Raw genomic sequence first — 17,269 nt, 5'->3', positions numbered from 1 at the left:
CCGAGCATTCTGGATAACGGGTCCTATACCTGTATTACTTGTCTAGAAAATTGCAGCACTGCAGTAATGTTCAACAAGAGATTTGATATAATGTAGAAAGAAAATGTTAGTTCCAGCAAGCATAAAGAGCACTGGTATTTTGTTGAATATTCACGGGAAAGAAATTTAGACTTGCTGTTCTTAGAACAGTATTTGTGAAGGTTTAGCTGAATAACCAAACTGAGAGAGCCTAAAGAAGTGAAAGGACCTGTTGGGTTAACCCGAGTGAACATCCGTAGTAGGCAATGTACCATTTCATAGGTATAGAAATACAGTAAAGGATTCCTATGGACATAGTTATAGTACAGATTATAGAAGGAGATGCAAGTGAATTTGAGTTAGTCATGCAATGGCAAGGGTGTAAAGGTGGCCATACACATTTAGATCTGCTCATTTGGTGAGGTCGCCAAATGAGCTGTTCTTTCTCCTGATATGCCCACTTAAGGCATTTTAAGTCTATACATATATATACTGTATACTGTATGTATGTATATATGCATTATATACTGTTTTTAGGCACAAAAACTTTGTACTGATTAAATATCCCTTTATCAAAAGTATTAATAACAATAGTGTTGACAATAAATAGCTCACTTTCTGGCACTTAAATGAATCAATTAATCAATTATATGTTAATTATTACAGGTTCGAAATAAAGAGAATGTGTCATTAAGGATGGAGGAGGCTGTTCATTCAGAGGAGCAGAGAGGCCCTCAGCCTGACCCTATAGACAAACCCAGAGTAAGTTGAACTGACCTTTAGAATATCAATTTCTTTCTATCCAGCTCGATTTCGCTCTGTCTAAAAGCATTTGTCATTTAGTCATTTGTTTTCCGGCTCTGTTTGCTGTCTAGAGCATTCACAACAATATTGCAAGAAATATTAGGGATTATTGCCACACAATTCACTATATTTGTTTTTAATGTTGGATAAAAGAGAAAGGACATGTCATCTGATATGTAGATTAATAATTAAGGACTGCCAGATAAAAACAGGAGAGCGACTCTGACCTGAATAAATGCCCAGTGTCCTGTAAGTAGAGCCCTGATGTTTTGTATTCTGTCATTTAGGTATGTTCGGTGTGTAGCTTTTTAGATGCTGCTTTATTGTAACTCCCAGAACCATCTGTCTGAGACAACAACTAAATCTTTCTATGGTCCCATAACATTATGTTTCAGTCTCTCCTGAACAAATCTCCTATTTTATTGTGAAAAACTGGTTGTTAATGTTCCATAAATCTCCAGTTTGCTCTGATGTGGAGGAACAGAACCACTCTACACATATTTATCCACATATATAGCCATCTCACAAAAAGAAAATTCCAGTTTCCATACTCATTTTGCTAACGCCATAATGTTTTATCTGATTCTCTTGCTGTTGAGACTCCATTCTGTGTGCATCTCACATGGAATTGTCCTGCCTCCGGCCTATCTATTGCTGTGTCTTTTTCTGCTACATGGCACCCTTTAGCTTGTGTCACATTCATGCCCAGGAAATATATTGCTAAACACTTGTAGCTTACATGTGCCTCCCTGCCTAGTGATAAGAATGTGTTACAATTACAGTAGGCAGTAGGCAGGCTTCATTATGTTCCCTCTTCATGGTTAATAGAAAGTAGGGTGAGAGAGTGGCTCATATTTATGACAGATCTCTGTATTGCTTCTATGTAGGTCTCTGGCGCATCTGCATCTATAGAAGTACCTGGAGAAACACACTCATGGGACAAGGTCAGCTCTGAGCAAGTAATAATGGGATCACCTTCAAGGTAATTAATACTTTATAGATTCTTACATGTAACTATCTCAAGTATTTTACCATTGTTGTGTAGTAAAAAATAATTTATTTTTTTTAATTTATGCCACAGTGCATTGCATTTATATATTAATCCCATGTTTTAATGAACTTTAATATTTCTAATTCATAGGAGTCAGAGTTTGGGACAAGTATCAGAAATAAATGCTGCACCCCACAGCAATATACCCATATCTGCAAAAAAGGGTGTATGTTGGAGCAAGTGGCGTTATTTGCAAAAAGAACTGTCATGTAGAATAAATTATATGAATAAGCCAGTGGTAAGTACAATAATTTTCCCCAACCTTTTTAGTACATTTTGCTCCTTACTAGAGATTGGGTCAGATTTTCCTGTTGTAAAATAATGATCCACTTCAAGTTTCTTTTTATTTTCCCTTTTTATTTGCCTGTTGGAATAGATGAATGTATGATTTGGTCTTTTAAACAAATGCACTTATTCTGCTGACAATTTTATATTTGTGTGATCTTCCACTGCCTGTCTGACTGCAATGTCATTGACAGACAGGTCATTTTGTCCACCAATGCCGTCCCTGTTCCTTACGGTCCATCTGTTACACTTCCATGTACATGAGCTGGGGGCTTTCCATCCAATATTATTAGGAGCAATCACAGACAAACAGGGGTGTTTTGTCTGCAGAATACATCCCATGTTTTATAAATGCCCATAGCTTTACTGTAGTTTCATAATCCCATTTCAAAAAATTACAACTAATCCTTTGTAATTTGTAAAAATCATCCCCACTGGTCATTAACAACTTTTTAATATACAAAAACCTGCAGCGGGAACATTTTCCTTGCCCTCATCCCTTTCTGATCATGCACATGGCCTCTTGAACAGTAACTGTACATCAGCGACTTTTAACAATTTAGATTGCATGACACAGATCTATTTTATTAAGTAGTTTCATCCCTTCCCCTGCCTCCAATCAGCATACAGCAGAAACATGCATATATTACTGTGAGTGCTATTCCAGAACCACAAAAAAGGGCAGTAGCACTCCACAGTATGGGAGTTTTTATGTTAAAGCCCAATTTTGTGGTTAATACACGATCCCTCTTAGCTCATAGTAAAGTTACAGATATGTTTAATGTTACAGTCAATATCCAGCAGTGTCCAGGACACAATATAAGAGCCTAATATCATTACAAATGGATTTTAGGCTTGGTCCCTGTTAAATACTTCAGGCTTTGTTGGGGATAATACCAAATAATAATACCAATATATATATTTAAAGGAACAGTAACACCAAAAAATGAAAGTGTTCTAAAGTAATTGAAATATAATGTACTGTGGCCCTGCACTGGTAAAACTGGTGTGTTTGCTTCAGGAACACTACTATAGTTTATATAAATAAGCTGCTGTGTAGCCATGGGGGCAGCCATTCAAGCTGGAAAAAAGGAGAAAAGGCACAGGTTACATAGCAGATAACAGATAAGACACCATTGTATTCTACAGGGTTTATCTGTTAGCTGCTATATAACCTGTGCCTTTTCTTCTTTTGAATGGCTGCCCCCATGGCTACACACCAGGGTTTATATAAACTTTAGTAATGTTTCTGAAGCAAACACAAAACTTTTACCAGTGCAGGGCAGCAGTACATTATAGTTTAATTTCTTTGAAATATATACATTTTTTGGTGTTACTGTTCCTTTAAGTGCATTAAAACAGTGGCCCTTAAACTACATTACATTTACATTACATTAACATTTATTTATAAAGCGCCAACATATTCCGCAGCGCTGTACAATAAGTGGGTTACATACATTGGACATACAGAGTAACATATAAAGCAATCAGTAACCGATACAAGAGGTGAAGAGGGCCCTGCCCAAAAGAGCTTACAATCTACAAGGAGAAAGGGTTGAGACACAAGGTGTGGGAATGGGCATGACCAGAGTTGTGAGAGGTGTGGCACAGGGTATTGCTAAACTAGATTAGGGTAAGCTTCTCTGAATAAATGTGTTTTTAGAGATCTCTTGAAGGCAGAGAGATTGGGAGAAAGTCTGACAGTTTGTGGGAGTGAATTCCAGAGAAGGGGGGCAGCCCTTGCAAAGTCTTGAATGCGAGCGTGTGAGGAGGGAATGAGAGAGGAGTTGAGGAGCAGGTCAGTAGAGGAGCGTAACAAGCGGGTGGAATGGTATCTAGAGATGAGTTCAGAGATGTAGGGTGGGGCAGAGTTATGGACTGCTTTAAATGTGAGGGTCATTAGTTTGAATTTTATCCTGGATGGTAGGGGAAGCCAGTGCAGGGCTTGGCAGAGTGGCATGGCAGAGGAGGAGCGGTTGGAGAGGTGTATGAGCCTGGCAGCAGTATTCATTATGGACTGGAGAGGGGACAGTCTTTGGAGGGGCACTAAGGGGCAGATTTAGAAATATTCAAGTTCATGAAAAAAAATGCGGACATGAAAAAAATAATCGTGTCAAAATTTGTATAACTTTTCTTCTTAGACATTAGCTTATTCAAGATAAAACACAACAGAATATTCTGGCGTGTGTTTTATGGCAGAAAAATGTTTTAAAATTGAAAATAAATAAACTAATTTTTTTAAAACAATTCCCATTGACCTCTATTGAACTTCACTAGCTTTTACTTGTTTTTTCTGGTGACTATTCCAGGTGGCCCATTTATCAAAATGTGAGATTAAGGGCTCTGGCACACGGGGAGATTAGTCACCCGCGACAAATCTCCCGTGTCTCGGCGACTAATCTCCCCGGGTTGCCATCCCACCAGCAAAAATGTAAATCGCCGGTGGGATAGCATAGATTTCACTGAAATTGCGCCGCCGCATATGCCATTTACATTTTCGCCGGTGGGATGGCAATCCGGGGAGATTAGTCGCCCGTGAACAGGGAGTTTTGTCGCGGGTGACTAATCTCCCCGTGTGCTAGAGCCCTAAAACTCACCACAAAAAACTCACCCACATTCTATTCATTCCTATGGGATTTTTAGAAAGGTTTTTATCAAATAGTGATATTTCACCCATTGATACATACACTTCTAAAAATCACATGGGAATGAATTGAAAGTAGGTGAAATTTTCAGTGGCCCCATAATCATCACTGTAAAAGTTAGACCATGCAAAAAAAATAAAATATTCTATGTACTGTAATATGAATTGTTATATAAATTGTGAACTGTATTTATACATGTTCATGCTTTGTAACCATGAGCTTTATTTTCATTATGTTTCTGTTTGTTTCCTTTGACTGTTAGTGTGCCAAAGAAGTTAAAATAAGCATTGTACCAAGGTTTTCTATGACAAGGACAAAATCACCAGTTACTGAAGAACTGCATAATATGACAAGTCAGCTAAACTCCCTGGCCAAAGAAGTTTCTGCTCTCAGTAGTCAGGTAATATAATGAATGAGTTTTGAGAATGAGAATTTAATTCTTCCACTAATAAATGTGCAGTAGTACTGGATATTAGGTAAAAACCAATAGCAACCACTAGTAACATTCTCACCAACCTTAACTTCTTGCAGTGAATGGAAACTGAACTTGGCTCCAATGTGGTGCCTTTTTTGGGCACACAGTAATCTTTCTCAACACCCAACATTATCTATATCCAGAACACGCCTATGTCAAGTGACAGGCAACATATATTGCACAACAGTACTTCATATACAATGAGAAACTAACATAAGGGGGCCATTTGTTAGAGGGCAAGTAATACCAAAACTAAAAAAAGATTCAACTGAGCTGAAGTACCCATTGGTTTAGTCTCAGGTGGATTGTATTAATGGAGTGGAACTTCCAATGGTACACATTCAGAAGTTCATGGTATTTGTAAATACATTTATTTGGGAAGTGATTTCCACAAACGTTATCTGTAATTGAGATAGGGCTTATTTATTTTGGAGCTCAGAACAGCAGGAGAGAGAGGTTAAATATCAATTTCAAACACCCAAGACAAAAAAGTTTGATTAGACCTAAATAATACTTTTAATCACCAGCTGATCATCTGGTAAATAACAGCTTTAGTTTTCCAGGGCTCTGCATTAGACCAAGTATGTGAGTATGTTCAAGTCCAGCATTTTACTAGTGTGATCCAACATAAGGATCACTGTATTGTTAGAGCATCTCTTCCTCAACCTCTGTAAAAAAATAATCACTGCTTTGCATGGCAAACAGTAGAAGAGAACATTCTAACTGATAAATTATGTTTTACTCAGGAAAAAGAACGTTATATCCTGGAATCACTATTTTCCTGGCTTTATGCTTTTTCACAATGGCTGCAAAACACAGATGAAATATTAGCCAGAGAGGTTTTTTCCAAAGAGGAAGCAGTGTCAGAGCAGGTCCTGTATGAGGTGAGCATATTGGTTTGCTGTTATGTCCCTGTTTGTTTTACTGCACATATGTAATTTTATACAGCGTTTGTGTGTACAGGTATGGGACCTGTTATCCAGAATGCTCGGGCCTGGGGTTTTCTGGATAAGGGATCTTTCTGTAATTTGGATCTCCAGAACTTAAGTCTGCTAAAAATCATTTAAATATTGAATAAACCCAATAGGATGGTTTGCCTCCAATAAGGATTAATTATATCTTAGTTGGGATCAAGTACAAGACACTGTTTTATTATTACAGAGAAAAGGGAAATCATTTTAAAAATTTGAATTATTTGCTTATAATGGAGTCTGTGGGAGATGGCCTTTCTGGATAATGTGTTTCCGGATAAGGGACCCCATACCTGTATATATATATAAGCAGAAAAAAAACCATTTATTTAATCATGTGCAAAGTCCAGTGTTTCGGTCGCTACAGTGAGACTGTTTTATGTGTATCCACATAAAAAAATGTGTGTGTAAAATCACAGATCATTTTCATAGTATCTTCAAAGTTTTTATTGGTGCTGTAAGATGTCTTTAAATGTTAGAATAGAGTCACTATAATATTTTAATTTTTGGGGAAATGTATTTATTTATACAGCAAATACTCTGTGTGCCTCTATAAACCTTTTTTTTACCTGCTTGTATGTATATTGAGAGATAGCCATGCTGTTTATTCCCACTCTGCATTGAGGAATCTCCTCCACTTCGGAAATGGCAGGGATTTCTTTTCATTTTAACATAGTAGGTTAAAGAGACAGAATTTATAATAAAGATCTTTGGGATTTTTGAAAAAAATGAAGGCAATAGTGTTTTCTTTGGAAGTTCTTTACTATTTATACCACCATATATCATTTTTAATGACCTTTGCTCTGTTGCATCTTCCCAGAAACTGACAGAAGAATTAGATACTCTGCAAGAAACTATGACAAATAATAAAGAAGCTCTCTTAAAGCCAGTCTCCCATAATGATGAAAGTGCAGCAGTATTATCACAGTGTTACAGTGATATGTGGGCTTGGCTATTGCAGACTCGTACTGCTGCTGAATCCAAAGTAAAATGTATACAGACAGAGCTGGAAAAACACAGCTTATACCAGGTGGGTGTGTCTCAGCAGGCTCTATAAGGATTGGCCACTTAATGCTATGCCTAGCAATGCTTTTGTATATTGTTGTAAGTGGGTTTGTAAGTATTACAAAACTCTGTGTTCAGCAGACAGTGTTTGGGCCAGCACTTTATTCTCACTTTGCTCCAAAGAGAACATCTGGCCATGCCTTGTGCCACCGACCGTACTAAAGCCGACACTGCTTAGGGTTAGGGTAATTTTTTAGGTTCCAGACCAAAGCCATCTTCCAAGCGAGTTAAATAAACTTTTCCAGCTCCTCCTAAATTATATGCCTTGTAAAGTATTGTGGCTCTAAAAATTTCCAGGCTGAAAGCAGCAATGGATGTAGCCACTTCTGGTAAATTTAAGAACCAAATTTTTGTTTATTAAATCAAAAATTTGACTCTTGTAGTGCAGAGAGCGCAGTAGAGCTCTCTACACTAGTTATACAGCCCCCCGTGATTCCCCCTGGCACAGAAAAAATAAGCAGCTTTGCGGAAGCTGCCTCAGGGTGGCTCAGAGGGTAATATCCCATCTGCATAGGTCTCTGTGTTCTGTTTCCAAGAACCTGTGAATACTGAGCTGCCTGTGTTCCGCTGCACTGTATTAATGCGGGATGGTGTCCAAACTCCCTCCTTGAGAGCTAGCATGTCATTCAAATGCACCATCTTCTATACTGCTGCTTGGTTACTAAGGTAGGTAAGTCATAGAAACCAAATAGCATAGCATAAATTCCAAGCCACTGAACTGTAGACTACTATAAAACATTAAACTCAAAAAGAAATAAAAAAATAACAGACAATTTGCAAAATATTTTAACATTTGTAACAAATGTTACATTTTAGTTAAACTACCCATTTCATTGTTTTTTTAATTAACAAAATGATTCCTATCTGTCTGTCTATATGGTGGGCTCTGATTGCTATATAGCAGTAATAATATATTTTACAATACTTAATTGTTGTTTAATGCAGAACGATATACAGCAGTTATATGAGTCTCTGCTTGAAATCAAGTCTGAAATATCAAAAGAATCCAGAAATGCTGGACAGACTTCTGAGCTACTTCAGGTAAGTTCCTTAAATGATTTGCACTATGCTCTTATAATTCAAGTGTTTGAAAGTTCCCTTATTTTCATATGAACTAATTAATATTCTATGATTTTGATACTAATAATGCAGAGAGTGGAGCAGAGAGCAGACAATATATTTGCACACATAGGAGAGAAAAGTGTAGAACAGGAAAAAAGTACATAATGCAGGAGAGCCTAGTGTGGGAATAAAAAGGAGAGAAGATAGTAGTATCTGGAGTAGTAGTGGAGTAGAAGGTATGTAGAGGAGTGAACAATGAGAGAAATTGGCAGAAATCATTTTAAATGTTATTTTTTCCAACAGAAATCTGTTACATTTGAGTTGGAGCTCAAAAAATTTGACGGTCAATTGCCTTTACTTAAAGAAAAAGGAGAGACGCTCTCTCTACCTGTGGCCTTGAACCAAGAAATGCACAAAGTAGAGGTAAGAACCTCAAACCTGACCCCAAAAAAATGGCAGGTCCAATTTAGAGTTTTTTTAATATATTCTTACAGGTACCGTTGACTTTTATCTTTGCAGGAAGTGCTGAATGATACTTGGAGGATTTTACGAGCCAAACAGGAACAGTGGACGAGTGCCTCTGTAAACAAATCCCAGTGGAACACACTGCGTTGTGGGATTGTAGATCTACTGGAAGTTGGGAAAGAAAAGGTTTCCAGCAGTAAGGACCATCAGCCAATGTGTATTGAAGCCCTTACCTCACAATTAGAACAGTATAGGGTATGGTTTGCTTTCTTTTCTATATTTTGCTTTATTCAGAAATGTAGATCATTACTGATATATGTTTCTCTGGTCCCACAATTACTGTATTTATACCCATCTTTACCTTTTAAATTAATATTTTTTAAAACATTACTTATCATCCAGATGATGTTTTCTCTGTAGTGAATGCACGTAAACCAATTCTCACCCATAAGCTTGTATGTTGGACCAGTATTCAATACTTTATGCTTCCTTGTAGTAAAATAATGATTAAAGTCATGTTTATGCCTCAATAAAGCATGCCAGTGAATTGCCTTTGGAATTTTGTTTTAAAACAGAACTTTTTCAACATGCTGGATAATCAGGTAATTTTAGAGCAGAGTTACTTCTCAAAAATCCCTCAGGAAGAACTCAGCAAGGACATCCAAGAAAGCCTTGTGTATGATACCAGATCACTGCAGGAGGAAGCTGAGCCACATGGAATTCATATGAAGAGCACATTAAGGGTAATAATGGTTTTTCCATGTATAATGTACTTTACCAACCCCTTTCCCTGTACAGGAGCTGACATAAGGGGTATCTGTGTAAGAGACTTTCCTGGGAATCAGTGGGGTTATAAGTATTTAAGATGAGAGAAACTTATTTTAATTTAATACCTACCCACCCCCCTCCATTTGCATTTATTCATCGATTTTTATATTTTTGATGCATTTTCAAATGTCACAACAATAACTCTAGCTTTTAATATCAACAGAACTGGAGAGACTTTGATTTAAGGCATGACCATTTCAACAAAGATTTAGAAAATCTAATGTCTCTTGTCCCAGCTATTGGCTTGGTGGAGGAGTCAGAAGAAAGAGTTACAGAAAGGATCCACCAATATCAGGTAAGTAAACACTGTCTTGAGTTTTTTGTTAATGCAGTTAAGGGAAAGTATGCTTTGGAAACGGATATTATCTGCAAATGAGTACTAGTAAACTAGTGAGGTATTCCCTATAATGTCCAATCCTCAGATAGTTCATGGACTAAACAAGCATACTGCATTGGGATCAAGAGATTAGGCAATTTTATTCTCACTCCTCCTTATGTTCGTAAGGCAAGTAATTGTTACTTGTACCAAGTACCATATTTACTTCTTAAGGATGTACATGGACACAATTCTTGTTCCTGATAGCACAGAACAGGTTTTATAATGTTAACATCTATGCCCCACAGAGTACCTTGGGTATCCTGCTATTTTGCATTGTTCTCTTAAAGCACTTTTGGACAAGCACATTCCCCAGTGCTCTTTTTTTAATTTCAAAATAATTGCAGTATTAGACAGATAACTTTAACAGAGTAGAAAGACCCAGGAAAATGTTAACTTTTGGGGGGTCATGGGCAAGGTGTATAAAAGAAAATGCAGGATGTAAAGGATCTGTATAGGGGTATAACCCTTTTACCAGGCACAATTAAGCCAACTTAAGCAAGTTAATAATACATGTTATATTTCAGTCATGTTATCATTTAAATTAGGGATGCAGTTTTTCATGTTCGGCCTAACCCCCAAATCCATGTTAAGGGATTCGCCCGAATACTGAACCGAATCCAAATCCTAATTAGCATATGCTAATAAAGATTTGGAAAAATTTTACACTTTCATGTTTATGTGGCAACATTAACCCTTCTAAATGCGAATTAGCATATGCTAATTAGGATTTGGTTCGGCCAGGACCGTGGATTTGGCCGAATCCGAACCCTGTCGAAAAAGGCTGAATCCTGGCTGAATACCGAACCAAATTCGATTCGGTGCAACCCTAATTTAATTAAGGAGTATTATGTTGTTTATGTTAGTAGTTAAGATGATTACTAGTGATGAGCAAATCTGTCCCGTTTCACTTCGGTGCAAAATTTAAAATGGACATCTACTTTAAGCCGCTGGAAGCAACATAAAAGGGGGTGTTGAGCAACATGTTATTTTCCTAGTACAGTATCTGACCCTTTTTGGTTGCAGCACATACAAAGACATATTGATGATGGAGAGTCCAGGCTGCGTCAGGTTATTGCTGATGGGAAAAAACTGATCACTGTGGTAAATTGTCCGAAGCTGGAAACCCAAATTAAAAAACTAGAAAAACAATGGTCTCAGTTAACTCAGAAAGTCACCCATGAGTTGCATCGCCTGGAATCCCTCCTCAAACAGTTGGGCAGGTGAGTATTACTAATTTTCTGAGGAACATGTGCATTGCTGACAGAGACATTACCCTGTGTAGTGAAATTGGGCCTTAAGTTGATTCAACAGTTGCTATTCAGGTCATGAGACTTGATCCAAAGAGCCTTTACTTGTTGTCCAAACTGACAAGGTACAAGGCTTCTGATAACACAGCTATTAGCAATCTGCGTGTGCACACAGGCCAACACCATGGTGTGCATGGGATCAGCTTTTTCTCCTGTAGCATTAGGCTAAATTCTGTGGTAAAATCACCTTTGGTTTGGTGGCCCAGCCCACTGGCATTTAGTTTCTAACAAAGATGCAAGGTAAAAGCATTTTAAGGGTTATTTGTTTGGAAGAGTGGGGGAATTTTTTATATTCCTGTTTATATAATTAGGCCAAATATTGCTTCATCACATTCTACCACAACTCTGTTTAAAACCTTAGAACCATCTTTAAATTTCCTTGCAATATAAATCACATTGCAGCTATTGGCCTTCCATTCTCTTTCATGCTTGATATTTATCTGTTTTTATTGGCAACGTAATGGATTTTTTATTAGTTGCGTTAATGCTTTTTTATGTTTCCACAGCTACAATAGGGATTCAGCAGAATTATCAGCATGGTTTGAGTCCGCTCATCAGAGGTTGAACAGCTGGAAGCTGCAATCCCTGGATGTCTCTCAGGATTTAGAAACTGTCAGAAACAATCTCACCAATTTTTTTGTAAGGGCCAAACAAATTGCATACTTAACACAATGTGGAACACAAAACTTGTAAGAGACAGCGTGGCAGAAAGGACAAAGTTGGCAAAGATAATCTATAGCAGTGGTTTCTAAGATCTTTTCTCTGGAGAAAACCAGAGAACCACATTTTTGGATACTGACCCATGGGTTAAGATTAACAGTTTGCTGACAGGGCAATTTTCTATATACTGTATTATATAGCACTACTTGTATAAGGAGTGCTGTATATTTTTACAATTCAGTACAGGGTAGACAAACATTGTATTTAATAAGTATAAATATATAGAATTAGAGAGATTAATGTGCTAATACACACATGAGGCCAGAGGTATCTACCCTGTAAAACTTATAGCCTTAGTAGGATAGAAATGGTTTTTTTTCCAGAAATAAGCAAGGGTCCCATTGCCCAGGTTATTTTTTAAAAAAAAGTTCCATCTGTTTATATGTAAAAAGTCTGTGGTTTTTAATCATCTCTTCTACTGATCATTGTTAGACAGCACTTGAAGTTCACTTTCTGCAGTGCAGCCAGTAACTGGTGTGCCTGACACAGGTACCAACAAGCAACCATATAACCAGTTTGATTTTTTTTTTAAACTGAAGAGGTACACAACAAAAAGTTGATCATTCATAAAACCGCAAAGAATGTAAAAGTTAGGACTAATTTCTGATTTTACTGACTACTTCATGCTGCCCTAATTCAAACTTACAGCATATGCTAACTACACAAAAAAGTTGTCTAAAATCCTTCAGTAGGCTCGGGCTGCATGTTAACAGAAATGTTATGGTGAAAGCTTGTATTTGTATGCACAACTAAAATCCAGACTTTGTCTGCTTAAAGGAATTCACAAATGAAATTGATCAGAAATCTTCCTTAAAGACTTCGGTGCTAAGCACTGGTTTCCAACTCCTACGCCTAAAGGAATCTGATACTGCAGTTCTGAAAGTCAGCTTGGCAAATTTTGAGGAGAAGTGGGCAGATCTCATGGCAGGGCTGCCAGCTGTCCAAGAAAAACTTCAGCAGGTAAGACTGCTCATATTTTATGGGTATGTACACAAGTACCGAATTTCTGAGACATGCTAAATTACACCACTTAGGGCCCAGACATGCGTTGGTTCTTTTGATAGGCGCTAGTCACTTACAGAGAACAGCTCACATGGATGTAAGCAAGCCAATAAATAATGCCTTTTATAAACTGGAATTATGTTCATGGATCTCCAGTGCCATGCATCCCATAATGCTACCCAGGTTATCCAAGTAAATTTGAACTCGTTACTCTACAATGTAGTATAAAATAAAGAGCCAGGAGACATTTTTTTATAAACAAATAAAAATCTGGCATAAGGTTCACAATGTAGATGGACCACATAAAGGAGTGAGTGGCAGCCACTACTAGCATGTGTGAGAAGCAAGGTGCCCACTTGTGCCGTACCTGATTTGAAAGTGAAATTCATGCTATTTGTTCTATGCATTTTTGTACCTTTTCTGTAACACTGTAATTTAATTGCATTAGCCATTATTTAAAGAAATAATGTCCAGCTTGGGCTCATCCAGTTACATGGGAGTAGAGGAAATAATATGTTACCTGAAAGCAGTTCTATTGTGTAGCGCTGGCTCCTTCTGAAAGCTCAGACTCAGGCACAATGCACTGAGATGGTGCCTACACACCAATATTACAGCTAGAAAAATACATTTGTTGGCTCAAGAATAACATTTTAAATGCTAGAGTGAATTATTTTCTATGTAAACAGTGTAGAAACAAAAAGTACACCATAAAAATCATGACAGAATCCCTTTAACTGCTAAATCTTTACTGGACATATCTAAAACTGAGCACTGCTAAAAAAAACTCTAAACAAATATTTCTTTAACTTGTAGCTTTTAATGGAAAAGCTCCCATCTCGAGAGGCTATTTTTGAATTGATGCTTTGGATGGATAAAGCAGAATATGCCAAGGATACTGTTGATAAAGAAAAAAAACAGAAATCTGCATCTCACGTACGTTCATTTCTTCAGCAATGTAAGGTAAGAACGAAAGAGTTTTAGGAGCAAAATGGTTCTACTGTGGTAATTAAAGCTTAAAGGAGAATGCAAGTCAAAATGTAAAAAGCATACTGCCCAATAGTCCTCCTATTGTTTAGTAAAAACGCCACACTTTTGGCTCACCTAATCAAATATTTACTCAGTCACACTTATTTCACATTTTCTAGAACAGGCAGCCATCTCTAAAAAGGTATTCTCCCTTCCTTTCCCTCCTTGCTCCATACTGCACATGTGTTTCATTCCCTCCCCCCCCTCCCCTCTGGCAGATCCGCTTCTGATTGGCTGGTGGGCATGTGTAGCTCAGAACAGGAGACAGGATCAAGTTACACACATGCTCAGAGAATAGGAAGGCTGCCGCTGGCACCTACAGGAAGGTTAGAGAGATTTCAGTGATGTCACTGTAGTCTTCACACTGCTGTAGGCTGCCAGCACCATATCTCAGAGAAGCAAGCAGGGATCAGGGAATTTAGATATGCAGTAAGTACTTAAAAAGAATGCCTTTAGACTTACTTTTAATTTATATTAACCTTTCATTGTCCTTTAAAGGCTTAAAAACGGTTTCTGTTTATAGTAACAGGATAACTACAAATAGGAATATCTCATGCAACAAGTAGTAACCCAGCTTATACAATAAGTATACAATATACATTTGATAATAATTATGCAGAAACCCATTATTTAGACAGCTCAAACTTACAGGTATGCCATTTTTCATAAAGTCCTATGTAAGCCAATTTAAGCCAGTTCTTATATTTAATGATTTTTTTTTTTTGGAATAGAAAAAAAAACTTTGTAAAGGTACTGATGGTGAAATAGTCCTGTTTCTAATGATTAATTTCCTGCTTCATGATTTTACCTTGAACCATACTGAAAGATTAGTGCATATCAATGTATATCTCTATCTATCTATCTGTCTGTCTGTCTGTCTGTCTATCTATCTATCTATATATGTGTCTGTCTGTCTATCTATCTGTTTGTCTGTCTATCTGTCTGTCTATCTATCTAATACCAAATATAGCAGTCCACATTCACAGTAGATTTCCAGCACACATGTAAGTTAACTTTCAAAGGATTGCACGCAACATAATATGTCACCTTCACATACCTTTGGACTCCGATTCACAAGGATTGCAGCACTCCCGTTCTGTAGTAATATGTGCTAAGTCGTCATGTATTGGCTCAGAAAATAGACATAGACAAATACCAGTGATATCATTAACCACATTTTATAACTGGTGACATTTATAACTTTTATAACCGTGATTATATCTGGGATATTTATATTTGTGTAATTAGATCGTATTTATTGTTATTATGTTTTTTAAAGCTAACAAGTGTTTCAGTTTCATGACTGAGACCCTTATAAAGGCATAAAGCCTAGTGGTAATATGTTAATTGCAGTATCAGTTCCAAATGTATAATGTATGTATTAAGATGGATAATATACACAGCCAGGAAAATTTGTGTGGATGTTAGAAGCCAAACTAGAGTTCTTTGAGCTCTCATTGAGTTGCCTGCTGTACAGTTAACATACTTGATTTACCAAGAGAAATGGACTGGAAATGTAAACATTCTAACCTTTCAGCTGAACAGTTCTTAGATCAAACTGTGGTCTTTATACTAGTTATTTATGAAGACCACAAACTTCTTGTTGCAAAGTTGCCAGAAGTGCTAAAGTGCCAGCCAGACTATAGGATTACAGTTTAAATGCTTCTACTAAAAGGACACAATGTATTCATGTATTCTGTTGCAGGACTTCAGAAAAGAAATGAACCACAAACAGTGCATTGTTGATTTTGTGAACCAGTCATTACTTCAGTTGAGTGCTGGGGATGTGGAAAGTAAAAGGTATGAGAAAACAGAATTTGCAGAATGCCTGGGCACCATGAACCTACAGTGGCACCAAATGCAAGGCAATCTCAATAGAAAGGTATGATCTGCCCTACCTTTATATTTGCATATTTTTGAATTCCTGCTCTGGAGATCCCATCTCTATAATGCACTTTGATTTCTCCCTGATTTTTTTGGACACCTCAGTCTTTCAGCCAAAAGTTGACTAAAATTGGCATGTATTCATCTATGGGATCAACATAGTCTTCTGAACAATCAAGCTGTAAGACAGTTGCTCAGATCTGGGGAATTTGGCTATCTACCAGTGTGGCCATATATAACAATATCCACTTACTTGTTTTGTTTAAAAATTGTTTTTAAACTACAAAAAATACAGATCAGTTTTTGCATATTTTGCTCAGTTAGCATTAGCAGCCTCATTAATAGATATGCAGTCCCATAGTTTAATTTCATTTACAGGCATCAGAAGCCTTCCTGTGCAATCTGCAGCGGCCAGCAAGGAGCACAGAGAAGAAAATAATGTATTGACCTAGTATATTGCTTTTATTTGTTAAGTGTTCCTTGTTCAACATGAGTTTAATGAATAGGGCTTTTGCCTGTTTTTTAATTGCAAGACAAATCTAAGGTTTGTGTTATTCCTTAAACTACACAGGGCAAATGGAAATTGATGCAAGGACCAAACATGGAGTAACTTTAATTTCCCTGTTTGCCCTATTTAGTTTAAGAAATAACATGATTAGGCAAAAAGTAGATTCTGCACAAGCCCTTTTTATTAAATTCAAGTTAAACATGGGACATACTGCCCCTATAATGGCACTTTCCAATCCCCATGTTCCTCTATGAGGGGGCAGCCATATTGGTGCAGCAATAGGCCATTAGCATTAGAAGCTATAACTGACAGGCTGAGAAGGGACAGTCAGGTTGGCAAAACAGTCAGGTTTAGGAACTTCAAGTAAGAATTGCTTATATAAGCAGCCCCATCAGCGAAAAAATGGTCAACATGACCAATAGGTGACTTTAAATTTACATGATTTACATAATATTCCAATAAGACAAATAAAAAAGGAACATATATTGGCCATTTAATGGAATGAGTTAACTACTGAGAATATAACATTTATATAGTGTGTATTTAAGCATTCTGAATCCTCTTATGCTGATGGGCAAAACAGAAATCTGTTAATGATTAAAATAATTGCTTTCACATTTTATGTCCTTTGTGGCAGTGTCAAACTGTTAGTGAAAAGGATAGCTTATAAATATCTAGAGGCAACTGTCATAAACAAACTATGTGATCGCTCACAGGGGGTGAAAAGGCACTGGAATTTGTTGTGTGTATCAAGCACATATGTTCATTTGCACC

General features: G+C 37.1%; 1 protein-coding gene across 4 annotated transcripts in view; it reads left to right on the top strand.

The window, feature by feature from the left end:
* Window positions 1-17,269, top strand: part of syne2 (spectrin repeat containing, nuclear envelope 2) — a 183,765-nt gene that overhangs the window by 123,435 nt on the left and 43,061 nt on the right. For all 4 annotated transcript variants that reach the window (XM_002933717.4, XM_031891296.1, XM_031891297.1 and 1 more), the window contains exons 70-85: window positions 685-780; window positions 1,710-1,804; window positions 1,964-2,111; window positions 5,066-5,203; window positions 6,025-6,162; window positions 7,070-7,279; window positions 8,260-8,355; window positions 8,680-8,799; window positions 8,896-9,096; window positions 9,417-9,584; window positions 9,833-9,964; window positions 11,072-11,268; window positions 11,862-11,994; window positions 12,853-13,035; window positions 13,891-14,037; window positions 15,809-15,985. In XM_002933717.4, the coding sequence (XP_002933763.3) occupies window positions 685-780; window positions 1,710-1,804; window positions 1,964-2,111; window positions 5,066-5,203; window positions 6,025-6,162; window positions 7,070-7,279; window positions 8,260-8,355; window positions 8,680-8,799; window positions 8,896-9,096; window positions 9,417-9,584; window positions 9,833-9,964; window positions 11,072-11,268; window positions 11,862-11,994; window positions 12,853-13,035; window positions 13,891-14,037; window positions 15,809-15,985 (2,379 nt within the window). The remainder of the gene's footprint in view (window positions 1-684; window positions 781-1,709; window positions 1,805-1,963; window positions 2,112-5,065; window positions 5,204-6,024; window positions 6,163-7,069; window positions 7,280-8,259; window positions 8,356-8,679; window positions 8,800-8,895; window positions 9,097-9,416; window positions 9,585-9,832; window positions 9,965-11,071; window positions 11,269-11,861; window positions 11,995-12,852; window positions 13,036-13,890; window positions 14,038-15,808; window positions 15,986-17,269) is intronic.

Source organism: Xenopus tropicalis, chromosome 8 (genome assembly GCF_000004195.4).
Source record: "Xenopus tropicalis strain Nigerian chromosome 8, UCB_Xtro_10.0, whole genome shotgun sequence".
NCBI lineage: Eukaryota > Metazoa > Chordata > Amphibia > Anura > Pipidae > Xenopus > Xenopus tropicalis.
Note: the sequence above shows the minus strand (reverse complement) of the source record. Positions and strands in the feature narration are given on the sequence as shown.